The following is a 19,090-nucleotide window of genomic DNA, read 5'->3' as shown; positions in this document are numbered from 1 at the left end:
AAGCTGTATTAAGAACTCTATTTCAGACAACTTCTACTCCTACAGGCTAAACCACCGCTTATGGGGAACTAACTGCTTACTAGTCTATGCATACCATGTGTATCTACAGCGACAGATGCCATCGAACTGAAAATGTCACTTACCCAGTGTACATCTGTTCGTGGCATCAGTCGCTGAGATTCACATGGACCCACCCACCTCCCCGGAAGCCTGTAGCAGTTCAGAAGTTACCTTCAATTTGGTACATTTGTATATATATTATTTAATCCTTTAATGGGTACATACTTACATTTTTCATTGCGCGGGCACTATTACTATAGTACAACTCCTACCTCACCCTCTGCGGGGAAAACAATCGAAGATGGAGTCGACGCCCATGCGCAATGAGCACAGAAGGAGGAGTCACTCGGTCCCGTGACTCGAAAACACTTCTTCGAAAAAAACCAACTTGTAACACTCCGACCCAACACCAGATGGCGAGCTCATGCATACCATGTGAATCTCAGCGACTGATGCCACGAACAGATGTACACTGGGTAAGTGACATTTTCATTCCTTTACCTGTGTGTATTCGTATTGTGAATTTATGTCCACGTTCACTTGCCTGTTCTTTTTCAAAATCCAGTAGCTGCATCAGAAAGAGCTTTACATACTCTGGATGTCAGAGTTGCAATACTGTATTAATAAGACTTATCCATATGTCACATGCCTTCCATATGTTCGTAAGACCAGTAAGCAATGGAACAAGTGTGCGATGTATCCACATAATACACGTGTGTTGTCTTTAACCGTAGACATTGTGAGTAAACCCAAGGTGCATTTTCCCATCAAAGGGGGTTATCTCTTTGACGTTCACTGAAAATGTAAGAGCCTCTAGGTATATTTCCCAGACCTGCCTCTCTAGACGTTTGATCCGGACCGAGCAACCTTATTTAATACGTTTATTTACTACTACACACAATCCATGCCTCACTTTAGTAGGTGGTGTCCTGCATTATGCTTGGCTTCACAGGATGTGAAACTAGAACAATTTCCTGTTTTAAAGTCAAAAATTTTGATGGTCAGGTCTGTGCATTCCTGACTGTAGTACAAGGACTGCTCAAAAATGTCTCAAACTCTCAGAAGAGATATTTGTTCTACTTGGTAATCTATTCAGACAAACATGAGTCTTTGGAAGATTCTGTTCTTAGAAGAAACGATACAAGTTTTTTTTTTTTTTTTTTAAACAGGTTTTTAATTTATAAATTCATGGATCCCTGTTATATTAAAGTGCAAGGGTGGTTATGTTTTATTACATACATGTATTATTATTATATCCCTAGGTCGCTGCATGTATCTTTAAAGTATAGATTGTTTAAAGTGATTATTTAAAAAAAGAACTTTACGAACCAGTGATTTCAATAAATCAATAATATATATATAAATATATATGTTCGATGGCATGTGTAGCTGCAGATACACATGCTGTGCACATCCCGCCATCTGGTGTTGGGCTCGGAGTGTTACAAGTTGCTTTTCTTAGAAGATGTCTTTTCGAGTCATGAGACTGAGGGACTCCTCCCATTTCGACTCCATTGCGCATGGGCGTCGACTCCATCTTAGATTGTTTTTTTTCCGCCATCGGGTTCGGACGTGTTCCTTTTCGCTCCGTGTTTCGGGTCGGAAAGTTAGTTAGAATCTCGGAAAAAACGTCGGTATTGTTTGCGTTCGGTATCGGGTTAGTTACAACAGATCGACACCGAATTTAGAAGAGTTCCGGTGGCCCTTCGGGTTTTTTTTCGATCCCCCGTCGGGGCCTGGTCAGCCCGGCCACGTGGGAATTCAAGGCTGATGGAACGGACCCCATTCTGCTTCTGTCCAAAATGCCATAACAAGTATCCGTATACGGATCAGCATCTGGTCTGTAACTTGTGCTTGTCCCCAGAGCACAAGGAAGATACTTGTGAGGCCTGTCGAGCGTTTCGGTCCAGAAAGACGTTAAGAGACCGAAGAGCCAGAAGACTGCAGATGGCGTCGACGCCAACAGAACAAGAGCGTTTTGAGGAAGAAGAGGAAGCTTTCTCTATCCACGAATCGGACTCGGAAGAGCTTGAGGCCGAAGAAACGCCGAAAACCGTGAGTAAGACGTCGAAACATAAGACTCACGAGAAGTCAACAAGAGCCCAGGGGACGCCACCGCCAACAGGCCATGGCTTAACCCAAAAAAGCGGTGACCGAGCCAAGGCACCGAAAAAGGGCACGCTGGTGTCGAAGTCATCCGACTCCGGTCGAGATACCGCCACACAGCAATCTCGGACCCGAGACATCGGCTCTGAGAAATTTCGGCACCGTGACAGCGGCACCGAACAAATTCGGCACCGAGACACCACCACGCCGAAAATTACAAAAGTTTCTTCGGAGCCTAAAAAGACCTCCAAAAAAGTTTTGGTTCCGAAACATCCAGCCTCGGAGCCGAGAACAGGTTCCTATACAGAGGAACAAGGATTAGCATCACAAATGAAAAAACATAGATTTGGAGAGGAACTTCAAGCTGTAGAGCCAGACTATACTCAAAGGAGGCTCCACATTCATCAAGACACAGGGAAGATCACCACTCTTCCTCCAATTAAAACAAAAAGAAAACTTGCCTTTCACGAAAAGGACAAGGAGCCACAGGCAAAGGTGGCAAAGAAAACAACTCCACCACCTTCTCCACCACCATCAGTGCACACATCACCAGTAGCAACTCCTCCACTGATGCACTCACCGACTCATACTGCCATGAGTCAAGATGATCCCGATGCATGGGACCTTTACGATGCTCCAGTATCGGACAACAGCCCAGACTCGTACCCTACCAGGCCGTCCCCTCCTGAGGACAGTACATCTTACACACAGGTGATCGCAAGGGCAGCTGCTTTCCATAACGTCACCTTGCATTCAGAACCAATTGAGGATGACTTCTTGTTTAACACGCTAACCTCCACTCATAGCCAGTACCAAAGACTACCTATGCTCCCAGGAATGCTAAAACATTCAAAACAAATCTTTCAGGATCCTGTTAAAGGCCGAGCCATAACTCCAAGGGTGGAGAAAAAGTACAAGCCACCGCCAACAGATCCTGTTTATATTACAATGCAGTTAACTCCAGACTCAGTAGTTGTCGGGGCAGCTCGTAAGAGAGCAAACTCTCATACCTCGAGAGACGCACCACCTCCAGACAAAGAGAGTCGCAAATTTGATGCTGCGGGCAAAAGGGTTGCAGCACAAGCAGCAAACCAATGGCGCATTGCCAATTCACAAGCGCTTTTGGCAAGATATGACAGAGCTCACTGGGATGAGATGCAACATTTGATAGAACACTTACCCAAGGAGTTCCAAAAAAGAGCACAACAAGTGGTGGAAGAAGGACAAAGTATCTCTAATAATCAGATACGGTCTTCAATGGATGCAGCAGATACGGCTGCAAGGACAGTAAATACTGCAATAACAATAAGAAGGCACGCATGGCTCCGCACGTCAGGTTTCAAGCCGGAAATTCAACAAGCCGTGCTAAATATGCCATTTAATGAACAGCAGTTGTTTGGGCCGGAAGTCGACACTGCTATTGAGAAACTCAAGAAAGACACTGATACAGCAAAAGCCATGGGCGCACTCTACTCCCCGCAGAGCAGAGGCACCTTTCGCAAAACACCTTTTAGGGGAGGGTTTCGAGGACAACCTACAGAAACCACAACATCACAAACAAGGCCCACTTACCAAAGCCAATATCAGCGGGGAAGTTTTCGGGGGCAATATAGAGGGGGACAATTCCAAAGAAGTAGAGGAAAATTCCAAAGCCCCAAAAGTCCTCAAAATAAGCAGTGACTCACAAGTCGCACATCCCCATCACATAACACCTGTGGGGGGAAGATTAAGCCAATTTTACAAACATTGGGAGGAGATAACAACAGATACTTGGGTACTAGCAATTATCCAGCATGGTTATTGCATAGAATTTTGCGAATTCCCTCCAACAGTCCCACCGAAAACACACAGTATGTCGAAACAACATATAAATCTTCTAGGATTAGAAGTTCAAGCATTGCTCCAAAAAGAAGCAATAGAATTAGTACCAAAACAAGAACTAAACACAGGAGTTTACTCACTGTACTTTCTGATACCCAAAAAAGACAAAACTCTAAGACCTATACTAGATCTCAGAATATTAAATACATACATCAAATCAGACCATTTTCACATGGTTACATTACAAGAAGTAATCCCACTGCTCAAACAAGACTACATGACAACACTGGATCTAAAGGATGCATATTTCCATATACCAATACATCCTTCACACAGGAAGTACCTAAGGTTTGTATTCCAAGGGATAGATTACCAATTCAAAGTGTTGCCATTCGGAATAACAACTGCGCCAAGAGTTTTTACAAAATGTCTAGCAGTAGTAGCTGCACATATCAGAAGGCAGCAAATACATGTGTTCCCGTACCTAGACGATTGGTTAATCAAAACCAACACGCAAAAACAGTGTTCACAACACACAAATTACGTCATAGATACCCTACACAAACTAGGTTTCTCAATCAATTACTCAAAGTCACACCTTCTGCCGTGTCAAACACAGCAATACCTAGGAGCAACAATCAACACAGTAAAAGGAATTGCCACTCCAAGTCCACAAAGAGTCCAAACATTCCAAAATGTCATACAAGCCATGTATCCAAACCAAAAGATGCAGGTCAAATTAGTAATGAAACTCCTAGGCATGATGTCCTCATGCATAGCCATTGTCCCAAACGCAAGGTTGCACATGCGGCCCTTACAACAGTGCCTAGCATCACAGTGGTCACAGGCACAGGGTCAACTTCTGGATCTGGTGTTGATAGACCGCCAAACATACATCTCGCTTCAATGGTGGAACAGTATAAATTTAAACCAAGGGCGGCCTTTTCAAGACCCAGTGCCACAATACGTAATAACGACAGATGCATCCATGACAGGGTGGGGAGCACACCTCAATCAGCACAGCATCCAAGGACAATGGGGCATTCAGCAAAAACAGTTTCATATAAACCACTTAGAACTGTTAGCGGTATTTCTAGCTCTGAAAGCATTTCAACCCATAATAACCCACAAATACACTCTTGTCAAAACAGACAACATGACAACAATGTATTACCTAAACAAACAGGGAGGAACACACTCAACACAGTTGTGTCTCCTAACACAAAAAATATGGCATTGGGCGATTCACAACCACATTCGCCTAATAGCACAACTTATTCCAGGGATTCAGAATCAGTTAGCAGACAATCTCTCTCTGGATCACCAACAGATCCACGAATGGGAAATTCACCCCCAAATACTGAACACTTACTTCAGAATGTGGGGAACGCCACACATAGATCTATTTGCAACAAAAGAAAACTCAAAATGCCAAAACTTCGCATCCAGGTACCCACAACATCAGTCTCAGGGCAATGCACTATGGATGAACTGGTCAGGGATATTTGCGTACGCTTTTCCCCCTCTCCCACTTCATCCATATCTAGTAAACAAGTTGAGTCAAAACAAACTCAAACTCATACTAATAGCACCAACATGGGCAAGGCAACCTTGGTACACAACACTACTAGACCTTTCAGTAGTACCTCATATCAAACTGCCAAACAGAACAGATCTGTTAACACAACACAAAGAACAGATCAGACATCCAAATCCAGCATCGCTGAATCTAGCAATTTGGCTCCTGAAATCCTAGAATTCGGGCACTTAGACCTCACACAGGAATGTATGGAGGTCATAAAACAGGCTAGAAAACCTACCACTAGACACTGTTATGCAAATAAGTGGAAAAGATTTGTTTATTACTGCCTTAATAATCAAATTCAACCTTTACACGCATCTGCAAAAGAGATAGTAGGATACTTACTACATTTGCAGAAATCTAAACTAGCTTTCTCTTCCATTAAAATAAATTTTACGGCAATTTCAGCTTACCTGCAAATTACGCACTCAACTTCATTATTTAGGATACCAGTCATAAAAGCGTTTATGGAAGGCCTAAAGAGAATTATACCACCAAGAACCCCACTGGTTCCTTCATGGAACCTCAACATTGTCTTAACACGACTCATGGGTCCACCTTTTGAGCCCATGCACTCTTGTGAAATGCAATACTTAACGTGGAAAGTTGCATTTTTAATTGCCATCACATCTCTAAGAAGAGTGAGTGAAATTCAAGCATTTACCATTCAAGAACCATTTATTCAAATACACAAAAATAAAGTTGTTCTACGGACCAATCCTAAATTTTTACCAAAAGTAATCTCACCGTTACACTTGAATCAAACGGTAGAATTACCAGTGTTCTTCCCACAGCCAGATTCTGTAGCTGAAAGAGCACTACATACATTAGACATCAAAAGAGCACTAATGTACTACATTGACAGAACAAAACTAATTCGAAAGACAAAACAACTATTTATCGCCTTTCAAAAACCTCATACAGGAAATCCAATTTCAAAACAAGGCATTGCTAGATGGATAGTTAAGTGCATTCAAACATGCTATCTTAAAGCTAAAAGAGAACTGCCTATTACACCAAAGGCACACTCAACCAGAAAGAAAGGTGCTACCATGGCCTTTCTAGGAAATATTCCAATGAACGAAATATGTAAGGCAGCAACATGGTCTACGCCTCATACATTTACCAAGCACTACTGTGTAGATGTGTTAACTGCACAACAAGCAACAGTAGGTCAAGCTGTACTAAGAACATTATTTCAAACTACTTCAACTCCTACAGGCTGAACCACCGCTTTTGGGGAGATAACTGCTTATTAGTCTATGCACAGCATGTGTATCTGCAGCTACACATGCCATCGAACGGAAAATGTCACTTACCCAGTGTACATCTGTTCGTGGCATTAGTCGCTGCAGATTCACATGCGCCCACCCGCCTCCCCGGGAGCCTGTAGCCATTCAGAAGTAGATCTTAAACATTTGTACAATTGTAAATATATTACTTTAAACTTCATTATGTACAGACGCATTCACTCCATTGCATGGGCACTATTACTAGCATACACAACTCCTACCTCACCCTCTGCGGGGAAAACAATCTAAGATGGAGTCGACGCCCATGCGCAATGGAGTCGAAATGGGAGGAGTCCCTCGGTCTCGTGACTCGAAAAGACTTCTTCGAAGAAAAACAACTTGTAACACTCCGAGCCCAACACCAGATGGCGGGATGTGCACAGCATGTGCATCTACAGCGACTAATGCCACGAACAGATGTACACTGGGTAAGTGACATTTTCCATATATATATCTTTATTTCCTGCTGTGTGCAGTGTATCTACTTCAACCCTTTACCTTATTCCTCATGCCGTACTGACCTTTGTAGGTGGGGCGGGTGGATACTTTATTGGTTCTGAAATGTGATAGGTACTGTAGGCTTTGGATCTGCTGCCTTTGGGAGGCTGCTGTACATAATTCAGCATAAATTATTTCTGGATCCTCACTGGGGAAAGTGGAACTACCCAGCCCAGCAACTGTTCTAAATTATGGAATAAATAGATACTGGGCAAATATTTTTACTGGTCAATAACTTTATTACTTTTACTCCAATTACTTTTTTTTCTTCTTCTTCTTCCCATTAGGACAAGTCTATTAGCACTAGCTTGGCGGTTGTTGATCTGATTGATGCCATCCAGCCTGGTTGCATTAACTATGATTTAGTGAAGACTGGAGACCTATCAGACGTTGACATGCATGATAATGCTAAGTAAGTGAAAATAATTTTATTACTTAAACAGCATGACTATAATTGGCGTTGCAGCAGGATTCTTTAGTGCAACAATTGAGGAGGATCCCTCGAAATGGCTAGCCTACCTTTGGCGTATGTATGTGTGTTTTCTGCACTGCACATTAGTGAGTTTTTATTCTCCTGTTGCTGTGCCAGACAGCTTGCTCAGCCGTATGCGGAGGTTTATTTCAAAATGCCAAATTATGACTAGTGGATGTTTAAGCATGTTTACCTTATTGAGCACACGGAAAAACATAGATGTGTTTGAAAGCAGTCAGTAAGAAAGTGAAATGTGAATTGTTATTTATGTTCTACATAATTTGCTTAATGCATTCGGTTTCTCAGATACTACAAAAAAGATCAGACACCAAACAGGACACTGTTCTCCTAAATCTGGCGTTACCAAATAAACATCTATGCTCATGCAAATTCTGTCTGCCCAGATAGTAATGTAATATTCGAGAATCTGTAGGTGAATGCCACATGTCCAGCCACTGAGTAGGCTGCTTAGAGAGCTGAAAGCAGACTGCTAATTTTGTTAAAAAAATTATTTGAAAAAGTTGAAATTTCTCTTTAATCTCCCTCACACCGAATATTTTAGTTGTGGATACAGTGCAGGGAATCCCCATTGACTGTAGAAAACATACAAAAACACATTTTCAAATTACAGGGAGTGCAGAATTATTAGGCAAATGAGTATTTTGACCACATCATCCCCTTTATGCATGTTGTCTTACTCCAAGCTGTATAGGCTCGAAAGCCTACTACCAATTAAGCATATTAGGTGATGTGCATCTCTGTAATGAGAAGGGGTGTGGTCTAATGACATCAACACCCTATATCAGGTGTGCATAATTATTAGGCAACTTCCTTTCCTTTGGCAAAATGGGTCAAAAGGACGACTTGACAGGCTCAGAAAAGTCAAAAATAGTGAGATATCTTGCAGAGGGATGCAGCACTCTTAAAATTGCAAAGCTTCTGAAGCGTGATCATCGAACAATCAAGCGTTTCATTCAAAATAGTCAACAGGGTCGCAAGAAGCGTGTGGAAAAACCAAGGCGCAAAATAACTGCCCATGAACTGAGAAAAGTCAAGCGTGCAGCTGCCACGATGCCACTTGCCACCAGTTTGGCCATATTTCAGAGCTGCAACATCACTGGAGTGCCCAAAAGCACAAGGTGTGCAATACTCAGAGACATGGCCAAGGTAAGAAAGGCTGAAAGACGACCACCACTGAACAAGACACACAAGCTGAAACGTCAAGACTGGGCCAAGAAATATCTCAAGACTGATTTTTCTAAGGTTTTATGGACTGATGAAATGAGAGTGAGTCTTGATGGGCCAGATGGATGGGCCCGTGGCTGGATTGGTAAAGGGCAGAGAGCTCCAGTCCGACTCAGACGCCAGCAAGGTGGAGGTGGAGTACTGGTTTGGGCTGGTATCATCAAAGATGAGCTTGTGGGGCCTTTTCGGGTTGAGGATGGAGTCAAGCTCAACTCCCAGTCCTACTGCCAGTTCCTGGAAGACACCTTCTTCAAGCAGTGGTACAGGAAGAAGTCTGCATCCTTCAAGAAAAACATGGTTTTCATGCAGGACAATGCTCCATCACACGCGTCCAAGTACTCCACAGCGTGGCTGGCAAGAAAGGGTATAAAAGAAGGAAATCTAATGACATGGCCTCCTTGTTCACCTGATCTGAACCCCATTGAGAACCTGTGGTCCATCATCAAATGTGAGATTTACAAGGAGGGAAAACAGTACACCTCTCTGAACAGTGTCTGGGAGGCTGTGGTTGCTGCTGCACGCAATGTTGATGGTGAACAGATCAAAACACTGACAGAATCCATGGATGGCAGGCTTTTGAGTGTCCTTGCAAAGAAAGGTGGCTATATTGGTCACTGATTTGTTTTTGTTTTGTTTTTGATTGTCAGAAATGTATATTTGTGAATGTTGAGATGTTATATTGGTTTCACTGGTAATAATAAATAATTGAAATGGGTATATATATTTTTTTGTTAAGTTGCCTAATAATTATGCACAGTAATAGTCACCTGCACACACAGATATCCCCCTAACATAGCTAAAACTAAAAACAAACTACAAACTACTTCCAAAAATATTCAGCTTTGATATTAATGAGTTTTTTGGGTTCATTGAGAACATGGTTGTTGTTCAATAATAAAATTAATCCTCAAAAATACAACTTGCCTAATAATTCTGCACTCCCTGTATACACTCTCTCAAAAATCAATTGTGTGTGACTGTTGGGATGGAAATATCCCCTGCGTGATTTGCAAGCCTGCACCATCTTCCCGAGTTACATCTAGACAAATCGTTGATGCATTTTTTAACCTTTTGAGTCTCGGCACACAACAGTCATGCACCTATGCTGAGGACCCCTTGTAGTTAGTGATGTTGAGACCCAAGACCCATTGTTGTCTGGAGGGGGTGTACCTTGTCTCTTCCTTAGTAGGTGTGACTGCTATCAGGTTGGTGAATTACTTGAGATGTGCAGTTGGTGGCAGTGTGTAGTAGGACTGGCATTTTAGGTCGAAGCCTACCAGACAACGTAGCTCTGTTTGTTTATGACTTCTTGTGAACATTTTGAAAGCTTCCCTGGGAATGCATTTTGCAATTCCATACCATTGGCCTTGTGGTTTGTAACTCAGTTGCTTTCTTTCTATTTGATGGCTTTGTTTGCTTTAGGTTGTCCAGTTTGAGTACGTCCTTCTTGTGTGCATCCTTTGTTTACTGTAGCCTTCTGAGTACTCGCTTTCTGTATACAGGCCTTTAAACTTGTTATCTTATCACATTTGCTGTACATTCAAAGACAGAGGTCAGATGTCAGGCTCTGTCTTTCGAGTGAGGTTGGTGTTTAATTTTCTTTCTCTGACTTAAAAGTGAGAGAATTTATGAGACAACCCTGCTGAGTACCCATGTGAGAAGAGAGGGTGTAGGATGTTATTTTTTTGAGCACACAATAAAAAATGAACTGTGCTGATGTTTCAGAATATATCATAATTAGGAAAGTACAAATGAGGCAATTGTTTTTGTAATTCTGAAGTGTGGTGGAAACAAATGTTTAAAACACGTCATTACAGTAGGCGATGACATTACTACATATTGTTTGTGCACACTAAAATTGTAGGTCAATGCATGTGCAATGGTCATTTCAATACAATATGTGTAGTCTGTAATGGCAGTGAGATATGGTACCATGCTTACTCTACACTATGCAACTCCACTTTACACCACTGCACTCTACAACTCTCTACTCCACACAATGCCCTTTCACTTTGTGCCATGCTACTCTATTCTACAACACTCCACGTCACACCGCTCCACTCTATGCCCCTCACTCATGACTCAACATGCAGCTCTATGAATCTCCACTCTACCAGTCTATTCTACTTCTCTCCTGTCTACCCCAGTCTACTTCACTCCAGTCTACCCCACTCCATTTCACCACCCAATTTACCCCCTCCATTACACCCAATCTGCCCCACTCCAATCCAGTCTACACCAATTCAGTCTCCTCACTACACTCCAACCCAATCTAACCTACCTTTGTCCACCCAAATCTACTGCACTCCACCTCACCCCACTCTAATCTACCCCACTCCAGTCAACCCCATGTCACTCAACATCAGTCTACCCCAATCTAGCACACTCCACTTTAACCAAATCTACCTCACTTCAATCAACCTCAATCTACCCTGCTTCAATCCAGTCTAGCCCACTCTGCTGCAAGCTACCCAAAGATACACCACTACAATCTACCCCATTACAATCACTCAGCGCCACTCCAATATACCCCACTCCCCTTTAGTCTACCCGTGTATCTCAATCAGCACTAATCTACCCAAATCTACCTCACTCCAGTCCAACCCAATCCAACCCACTTACATAACTCCAGTCTACACACCTGCACTCAAATCTACCCTACTCATCCAAATCCACTCCTCTCCATTTTACCCCAGTCCAGTCTACCTTACTCCATTCCAGGTTATGCCACTCCATTTTCCACTACACTGCAGCCTGTCACACTGCAATCTACTCCACTCTGTCCCACTCCATTCTACCTCAGTCTCTCCCATTCCAGTCTCCGCTCCATTCAGCTCCACTCTAGTCCAGTCTACCCCACTCCACTACAATCTACCCCACTCCAATTTACCACAGCCTACCTCACTCTACTCCAATCTGCCACACTCCACCCCAATCCAATATACCTCACTTCTTTCCACCCCAGTGTACCCCACCCTAATCTACCCCACTGTAATCTAACCCACCCCAATCTACTCTATCCTACCCCACTCTAATCTGCACCACCCCATCCCACTCTACCTCATTCCACTTTACCCCACCCCAATCTACCACAGTCCACTCCAACCTACCCCACTCCGATTTATCCCACTCTAGCATACCCTGCTCTACTCGAATTTACCCCACTCCAGTCTACCCCAGTCACCACACTGCATCAGTCTATCCTACTCTAATCCACCCAATCTACTCCACTCCAGTCTGCCAGAATCCACCCCACTCTTACCCAATTTACCCCATTCCACTCTGGTCTATCCACCTCCACTCCAATGTACCCCACTTCAGTCTACCCCACTCCAATATACTCTACTCCACTCCAAACTACCACACACTCTTCCCCTATCTACTCAACTCTACTCTTCCCCCAGTCCACTTCACTCCAACCTACCCCGCTCCCCTCTATCCCAAGCTACCACACACCACTCTTCCCTAATCTACGCCACTCCACCCCCAACTCTCCCCTACTCCAATCTACTCCAGCCCAGTCTATTCCATTCTACTATACTCCAATCTACCCAACCCTACCTCATTCCACTCCACCCAATCTACTCCTGTCCACTGCAGTCTATCCCACTCCGCTCCAGCATACCCTGCTCTACTCCAATCTACCCCACTCACCACACCATCAGTCTATCCTACTCTAATGAACCTAATCTACTCCACTGCAGTCTACCAGAATCCACCCCACTCTTACCCAATTTACCCCATTCCACTCTGGTCTATCCACCTCCACTCCAGTCTACCCCACTCCACTGCTATCTACCTCACACTACTCCACCCTACCCGACTTCAGTATACCCCCACTCCAATGTACTCCTCTCCAAAGTACCACACACCACTCTTCCCCAATCTACCCAACCCTACTGTTCCCCCAGTCCACTTCACTCCAATCTACCACACACCACTCTTCCCTAATCTACCCCACTCCACTCCTATCTTCTCCACTACAATCTAACCTAATACACCCCATCTACCCCACCCAAGTCTCCCCACTTCACCCCGTCCCAATTTACCCCACCCTCTCCACTCTACCCTACTCCATTCCAGTCTACACTACTCTACCCCACCCTAAACTACCCCTCTCCACTCTACCCTAATCTACCCCACTCCAGTCTACCTCACCCCATCCCACTCTACTCTGTCCCACTCCACTCTACCCCAATCCTCTCCACTCATCCCACACCAATCTATCCCGCTCCACTCCAATGCACCCCACTCCAGTCCACCCCAATCTACCATACTCCATTCCAGTCTGTCATACTCTAATCCACCCAATCTACTCAGTCTACCCCACTCCACTTCACTCTATTCCCTCTGCCCCAGTTAAACCCAATCTATCACACTCCACTCTTCCCCAATCTACCACAAGCCACTCTTTCCTCATCGACCACATTCCACTCTTCCCTCATCTACCCCACTCCATTCACTCCAGTCTACTCCACTCTAGCCTAACCCAATCCACCCCAATTTACCCCACTCTACCCCATCCCACTGCCCCCAACTTTCCTTTACTCCATTCTACTCTACCCCAATCTACTCCACTCTACTCCAATCTAACCTACCTCACTCCAGTCTACTCCCGCTCACTCCAGTCTATCCCACTTTACTCCATTGTACCCCACTCCAGTCTACCTCAGTCTACCACACTCCATTTCACCCTCCTCTAATCCACCAAATCTACTCCACTCCAACCTACTGCACTCCAGTCTATCCACTATACTCCAAGTTGTCAGACTCCACTTTTCCCTTATCTACCCTACCCCACTCCACTTCAATCTACTCCACTCTAGTCTAACCAGTTCACCACAATTTACCCCACTCTACCCCTTCCCACTCACCCCAACCCCACTGTCCCCCAACTATCCCCTACTGCACTCTGCCCTACCCTACCCCATCCACTCCACTCTACCCCATTCAACCCCATCCCACTGCCCCCCAACTCTCCCCTACTCCATTCTACTCTACCCCAATCTACTCCACTCTACTATACTCCAATCTAACCTACCTCACTCCAGTCTACTCCCGCTCACTCCAGTCTATCCCACTTTACTCCATTGTACCCCACTTCACTCCAATCTACCCCACTCCAGTCTACCTCAGTCTACCACACTCCATTTCACCCTCCTCTAATCCACCACATCTACTCCACTCCAACCTACTGCACTCCAGTCTATCCACTATACTCCAAGTTGTCAGACTCCACTTTTCCCTTATCTACCCTACCCCACTCCACTTCAATCTACTCCACTCTAGTCTAACCAGTTCACCACAATTTACCCCACTCTACCCCTTCCCACTCACCCCAACCCCACTGTCCCCCAACTATCCCCTACTGCACTCTGCCCTGCCCTACCCCATCCACTCCAGTCTATCCCACTCAACTTCAAGGTACCACACTGCACTCCAATCTACCCCACTCCAGTCTACCCCAGTCTACCACACTCCATTCCACCCTACTCTACCCCACCAAATCTACTCCACTCCAACCTACTCCAATAGACTACACTCCAATCTATCCACTATACCCCAATCTATCAGACTCCAATCTTCCCTTATCTACCCCACTTCACTCCAATCTACTCCACTGTAGTCTAACCCCAATACACCCCAGTTTACCCCACTCTGTCGCATTCCACCCCATCCTATTCTCCTCCTCCCCTCTGCCCCACCTTTCCCCTATTCCAATCTACTCCACCCCAATCTACTCCACTGTACCCTACTCCAATCTACGTAACCCTACCTCACTCCACCCCACTCAATCTACTCCCATCCACTCCAGTGTACCCCACTGCACTCCAGTCTACCCCAATCTACCACACTCAGTTCCACCCTCCCGTAATCCACCCAGTATACTCCACTCCAACCTACCCCACTAGACTGCACTCCACTCTTCCCCCAAACTACCCCACTCCAATCTATCCAACTCCAATCCAGTCTGTCCAGCTCCACTCTACCACAATCAACCCCACTCCAGTCGACCACAATCTACCCCACTCCACACAACCTCTATATACCCCTCTCCACTCTTCTCTTCTCCAATCCACCCAGTCTACCCCACTCTAGTCTTGCCCACTCCACACCACCCAGTATCCCACACTTCACTTCGGTCTGCCACACTTCACTCAATTGTACTCCACTCTAGTCCAGTCTACCCAGTCCACTCCAGTCTTCTCCTCCCCAATCTACCCTACCGGAACCCTACTCTAATCTACCCCACCGCAATCTATCCCATTCCAGTGCACCCCACACCACTCTACCCACTCCTCTTAACCCCACTCCAGTCTACCTCAGTCTTCCCCCACTCCACTCTGTTCTACTCGAATCCACCCAATCATCTACCCTACTCCCCTACACCTTAATCTACTCCAATCCTGCCTGACCCACTGCACTCCAGTCTACCTCACCCCATCCCACTCTACCTAACTCCACTCCAATGTACCCAACTCCACCAGTCTACTCAATCCCCTCCAGTCTAACCCAGTTCGTTCTATCCCACTCCAGTCTACAAAGCCAATCTACCTCACCCCCCCACTCCAATATAACCCACTCCACACCAATCTAGCCCACTCAACTCCACTACAATCTAACCCACTCTGGTCTGCCTCACTCTACCCCAATCTACTCCGTTCCACTCAACTCTACCCCAATCTCTCTTACTCCACCCTACCTCAATCTGCCCCATTGCATCTACCACACACCACCCCACTCAGTGCCACTATATTTTAGCCATGCTGAACAGCAGCCACACTGGTGTACAGTATGGCTAAAACACATTCCCAAAACTACTAGGTCTCACATAGGTAAGACCTATTGGCTTTGCCAATGCTTATTTACCTGTGCCTGCTGATGTATAAGCACCTTGTTGGCCGTGCCGTGGTAAATTCTGGCTACCCTCATGTAACTGGGTAATTTGTTCCATTTTGCAGATATGCAACTTGAGTATGTAGTACAGATGTGTGGTAGCTTGTACCAAAAGAGTTTGTTTGACTGTGAGCCAGGTAGAAAACATCTTGAATTTGCACGAGAGCTATGATATACACCATGGAGATGGTAGTAGCATGCCTCTCCTCTCCCTTGTACCTGTGTTTTGAGTGTCAGGAAGTAGATGGCTCTCAGTGTCACCGCTTCCGGCCAGCCATTACCTGAAGATAATGTCTGGCTTGACCAAGGATGAATACACAATACTGCTGATCTGGCCTGGATCCAAAAGTGCAGATGAGAAATACACAATCTCAGCACAGGTGGATAATTCAGAAACAACTGAAAAAAATGGGACAGGTGGTCATGGATAGTTGTCTCCTCGGGTCTTTCCAGTCAAGTGATATCAATCATTTAAATATGTGCAAAAGTGGTCCTGGCCTTCATGTGTTCAATTAATAAGGTTGCTTCTATTGTTTCTTTTCGTGGATTATATGGTTCTTTGTGATGAGACGTGTCATGGCCATTTAATCAGGAGAAGGATCCACTACCCCACCAAGATGTACATAATTGGGAAATCCTTTCCTATGTATTCTTACATTTTTTGTATTTTAAAAAAAAGCAATTGATTAAGGTCTACACATTCCTGATTAAAACTAAAGGTGAGGTTTAAACTTTAAAAGCAAGGTTTGGAAGCGTAGGATGTTCTTGTCAGGGCTGGACTGGAATCCACAATCCAGCCTGACAAAATTGTACAAACCAGCCCGCACTGCAGGAATCTAATTAGAAAGGGGCTCGCTAGCTCGCTAAGATTATGATTACCCATCCTGCCCTGGAAGCAGCCCCCGTAACCTCAGTCAAATAGGGAAATGACAGAGCGGCAGAATGGCCTATCGAGTTATAGTCCTTATATTTCTAATGGATACTTTTCATCCTATGCCCTATCATTCACGGTTTCATATGATGGTATTTTAACTGATAGTTAAAGCGCGGTACTGCATGTTTAGAGAGATGCTATGTGGTCTCTGAAATGGTGCACAGTATAAAGAGAGTGAGTGATTGATGTTCAGCAAACATATGCATTTTCCTCTTCACCACTTTTTACATTCATGTCATAAAAAAACAGAAACTAGATCTCAAATCTTCTCGTTTCACAGGTATGCTGTTTCAATGGCTAGAAGAATTGGCGCAAGAGTCTATGCTCTTCCTGAAGACCTTGTGGAGGTGAAACCAAAGATGGTCATGACAGTGTTTGCATGCTTGATGGGCCGAGGGATGAAGAAAGTGTAAGGGTGCAATAAAGGCGACAAAGGAACCAAAATAAACCCCAAATCATTCCTGCCAACACAGGTGCATGATAAATATATGTGTGGGTTCTAGGGCGGAACACCCTCAATTGGAGTACTATTGACACCTGTGTGGTTTTTCCAGCAAGACAAAAACACCCCCTTCCTGCGGGAAAGGAAATGTACCTCGGAGAATTGCTCTCGTTCCATAGAATTAACCCAACCTTCTTCAATTCCGGATCATCATAAACCACGTTATCTGTATGAATTGACTACCTTGGTCTTAACCTGCGTCATTCGCACACTTTTCTACCACATTTATGCAGAATATCTACCTACTTCCTCATTTTATTCCATTGATGGCATGAGTCTGTAAGTGGGAAGAAGCCCAATCAGGTTCTAGGTAGAAACTGGTTTTCAATGTTTATTCTAGTTCTAAGAGTTGAAACGCATATACATGGCTCTGGAGTCATGCTGTTAAAGATATACATAGATCTATATCTGGATTCTGCTGCGTGGAACCATAATAAAGGTTGCTTGAAAAACTTTTGCCAATTCCAGAGAGTATCTTTCAATATTCTTCCCATGTAAAACCTTTTTAACGTATAACTAAACATATTGATTACTTCACCAATATAGTACAGGTTTTTACTTCAGTTGGAGGCTATTTTGTGTGGCAGATATCTAGAAGTTATTGAGAATCTCTGCTTAATACATATTACCAACAGACAAACCATTGAAATAAGACCCTACTCTAAGGCGTGCAATTTGTTTTGTATCTTGGTTTAATGCATATTCCCAGGAAATATTTTTTTACACTTCTGCATGAAAGTTTGTTATATTTTTATTTATATTGCTGTCCATTATATTACGATAATGGGGTGTGTGGGGAGACATTGAAGATAACATGCCAAAAAATTGTCATTCGGTTACAGCTGTTGATTCGGTGTGCTGAGACTTTATATTTTTTACATCTGCGGAGTTGGAGGGAGGGAAGAGGGGACGCTGGGTTCCCAAGAATGCTTTTGTGAGCTGATTGCTAGGTTTTGAGAACATATTGCTATTCCAACCGGCTCAGTGATATATCATGATGGCAAAGCATTAGTTGAAATAAAAACATTTATAATATGTCTTTTGCTGGCGTTGGTGTCTTTTTAAAAAAATAAATAAACATTAAGTGCATTAAGACCTGCTATGCACTGGGCAAAAACCAACCACCTGAAGGTTTGTTTGCTCATTCTACCTGAGCTACAGCAGTAACCACTGCCTTAGCACATGCAGTTCCAGTCCTAGACATCTGTCAGGCAGCAACGTGGACTTCTCTGCACACGTTTACCTAACACTACAGCCTGGATAGTCAGGTCCATAAGGACAGGTAGTTTGCCAGTTCGTCCTGCAGGACTTTCTAGTGTGATCTTGGTTCGCAAACTCAACCCCGGGGGTGGTATTGCTAGGGTATCTATTAAAAGGTAATGAGTCTGCAACTAGAAGTCTATCACTTCAACATGTTACTTCCCTTCAGTAATGCCATATCTGGCAGAAACACATTTTAGTTGTATATTCCTTACAGACCCAACTGTCCTGCGAGCTAATTTCTTGGGACAGGGACTCCCCTTTCAGGACCTTAGTTTTGACAAACCAGTAGTCTGTGTTCATGGCTCTGCACTTCTGGTATGGAAAGTTGTGAAAAGAAACTGATGTCAGAGCGTTAGAGTGGCGCCTATTTTAGACCCACAATGTCGCATCTGGCGTGGACGATGCTGACTGACGCGGA

At 44.3% G+C, this 19,090-nt stretch overlaps 1 protein-coding gene across 3 annotated transcripts in view; it reads left to right on the top strand.

Moving 5' to 3' along the window:
• Nucleotides 1-18,448, top strand: part of PLS3 (plastin 3) — a 355,067-nt gene extending 336,619 nt beyond the window's left edge. For all 3 annotated transcript variants that reach the window (XM_069212548.1, XM_069212549.1, XM_069212550.1), the window contains exons 15-16: nt 7,647-7,771; nt 17,188-18,448. In XM_069212548.1, the coding sequence (XP_069068649.1) occupies nt 7,647-7,771; nt 17,188-17,320 (258 nt within the window). In that variant the 3' untranslated portion in view covers nt 17,321-18,448. The remainder of the gene's footprint in view (nt 1-7,646; nt 7,772-17,187) is intronic.
• The last annotated feature ends 642 nt before the right edge of the window (nt 18,449-19,090 follow it).

Source organism: Pleurodeles waltl, chromosome 2_1, assembly GCF_031143425.1.
Source record: "Pleurodeles waltl isolate 20211129_DDA chromosome 2_1, aPleWal1.hap1.20221129, whole genome shotgun sequence".
NCBI lineage: Eukaryota > Metazoa > Chordata > Amphibia > Caudata > Salamandridae > Pleurodeles > Pleurodeles waltl.
The sequence above is the reverse complement of the archived record's forward strand: the minus strand, read 5'-3'. Positions and strand labels throughout refer to the sequence as shown.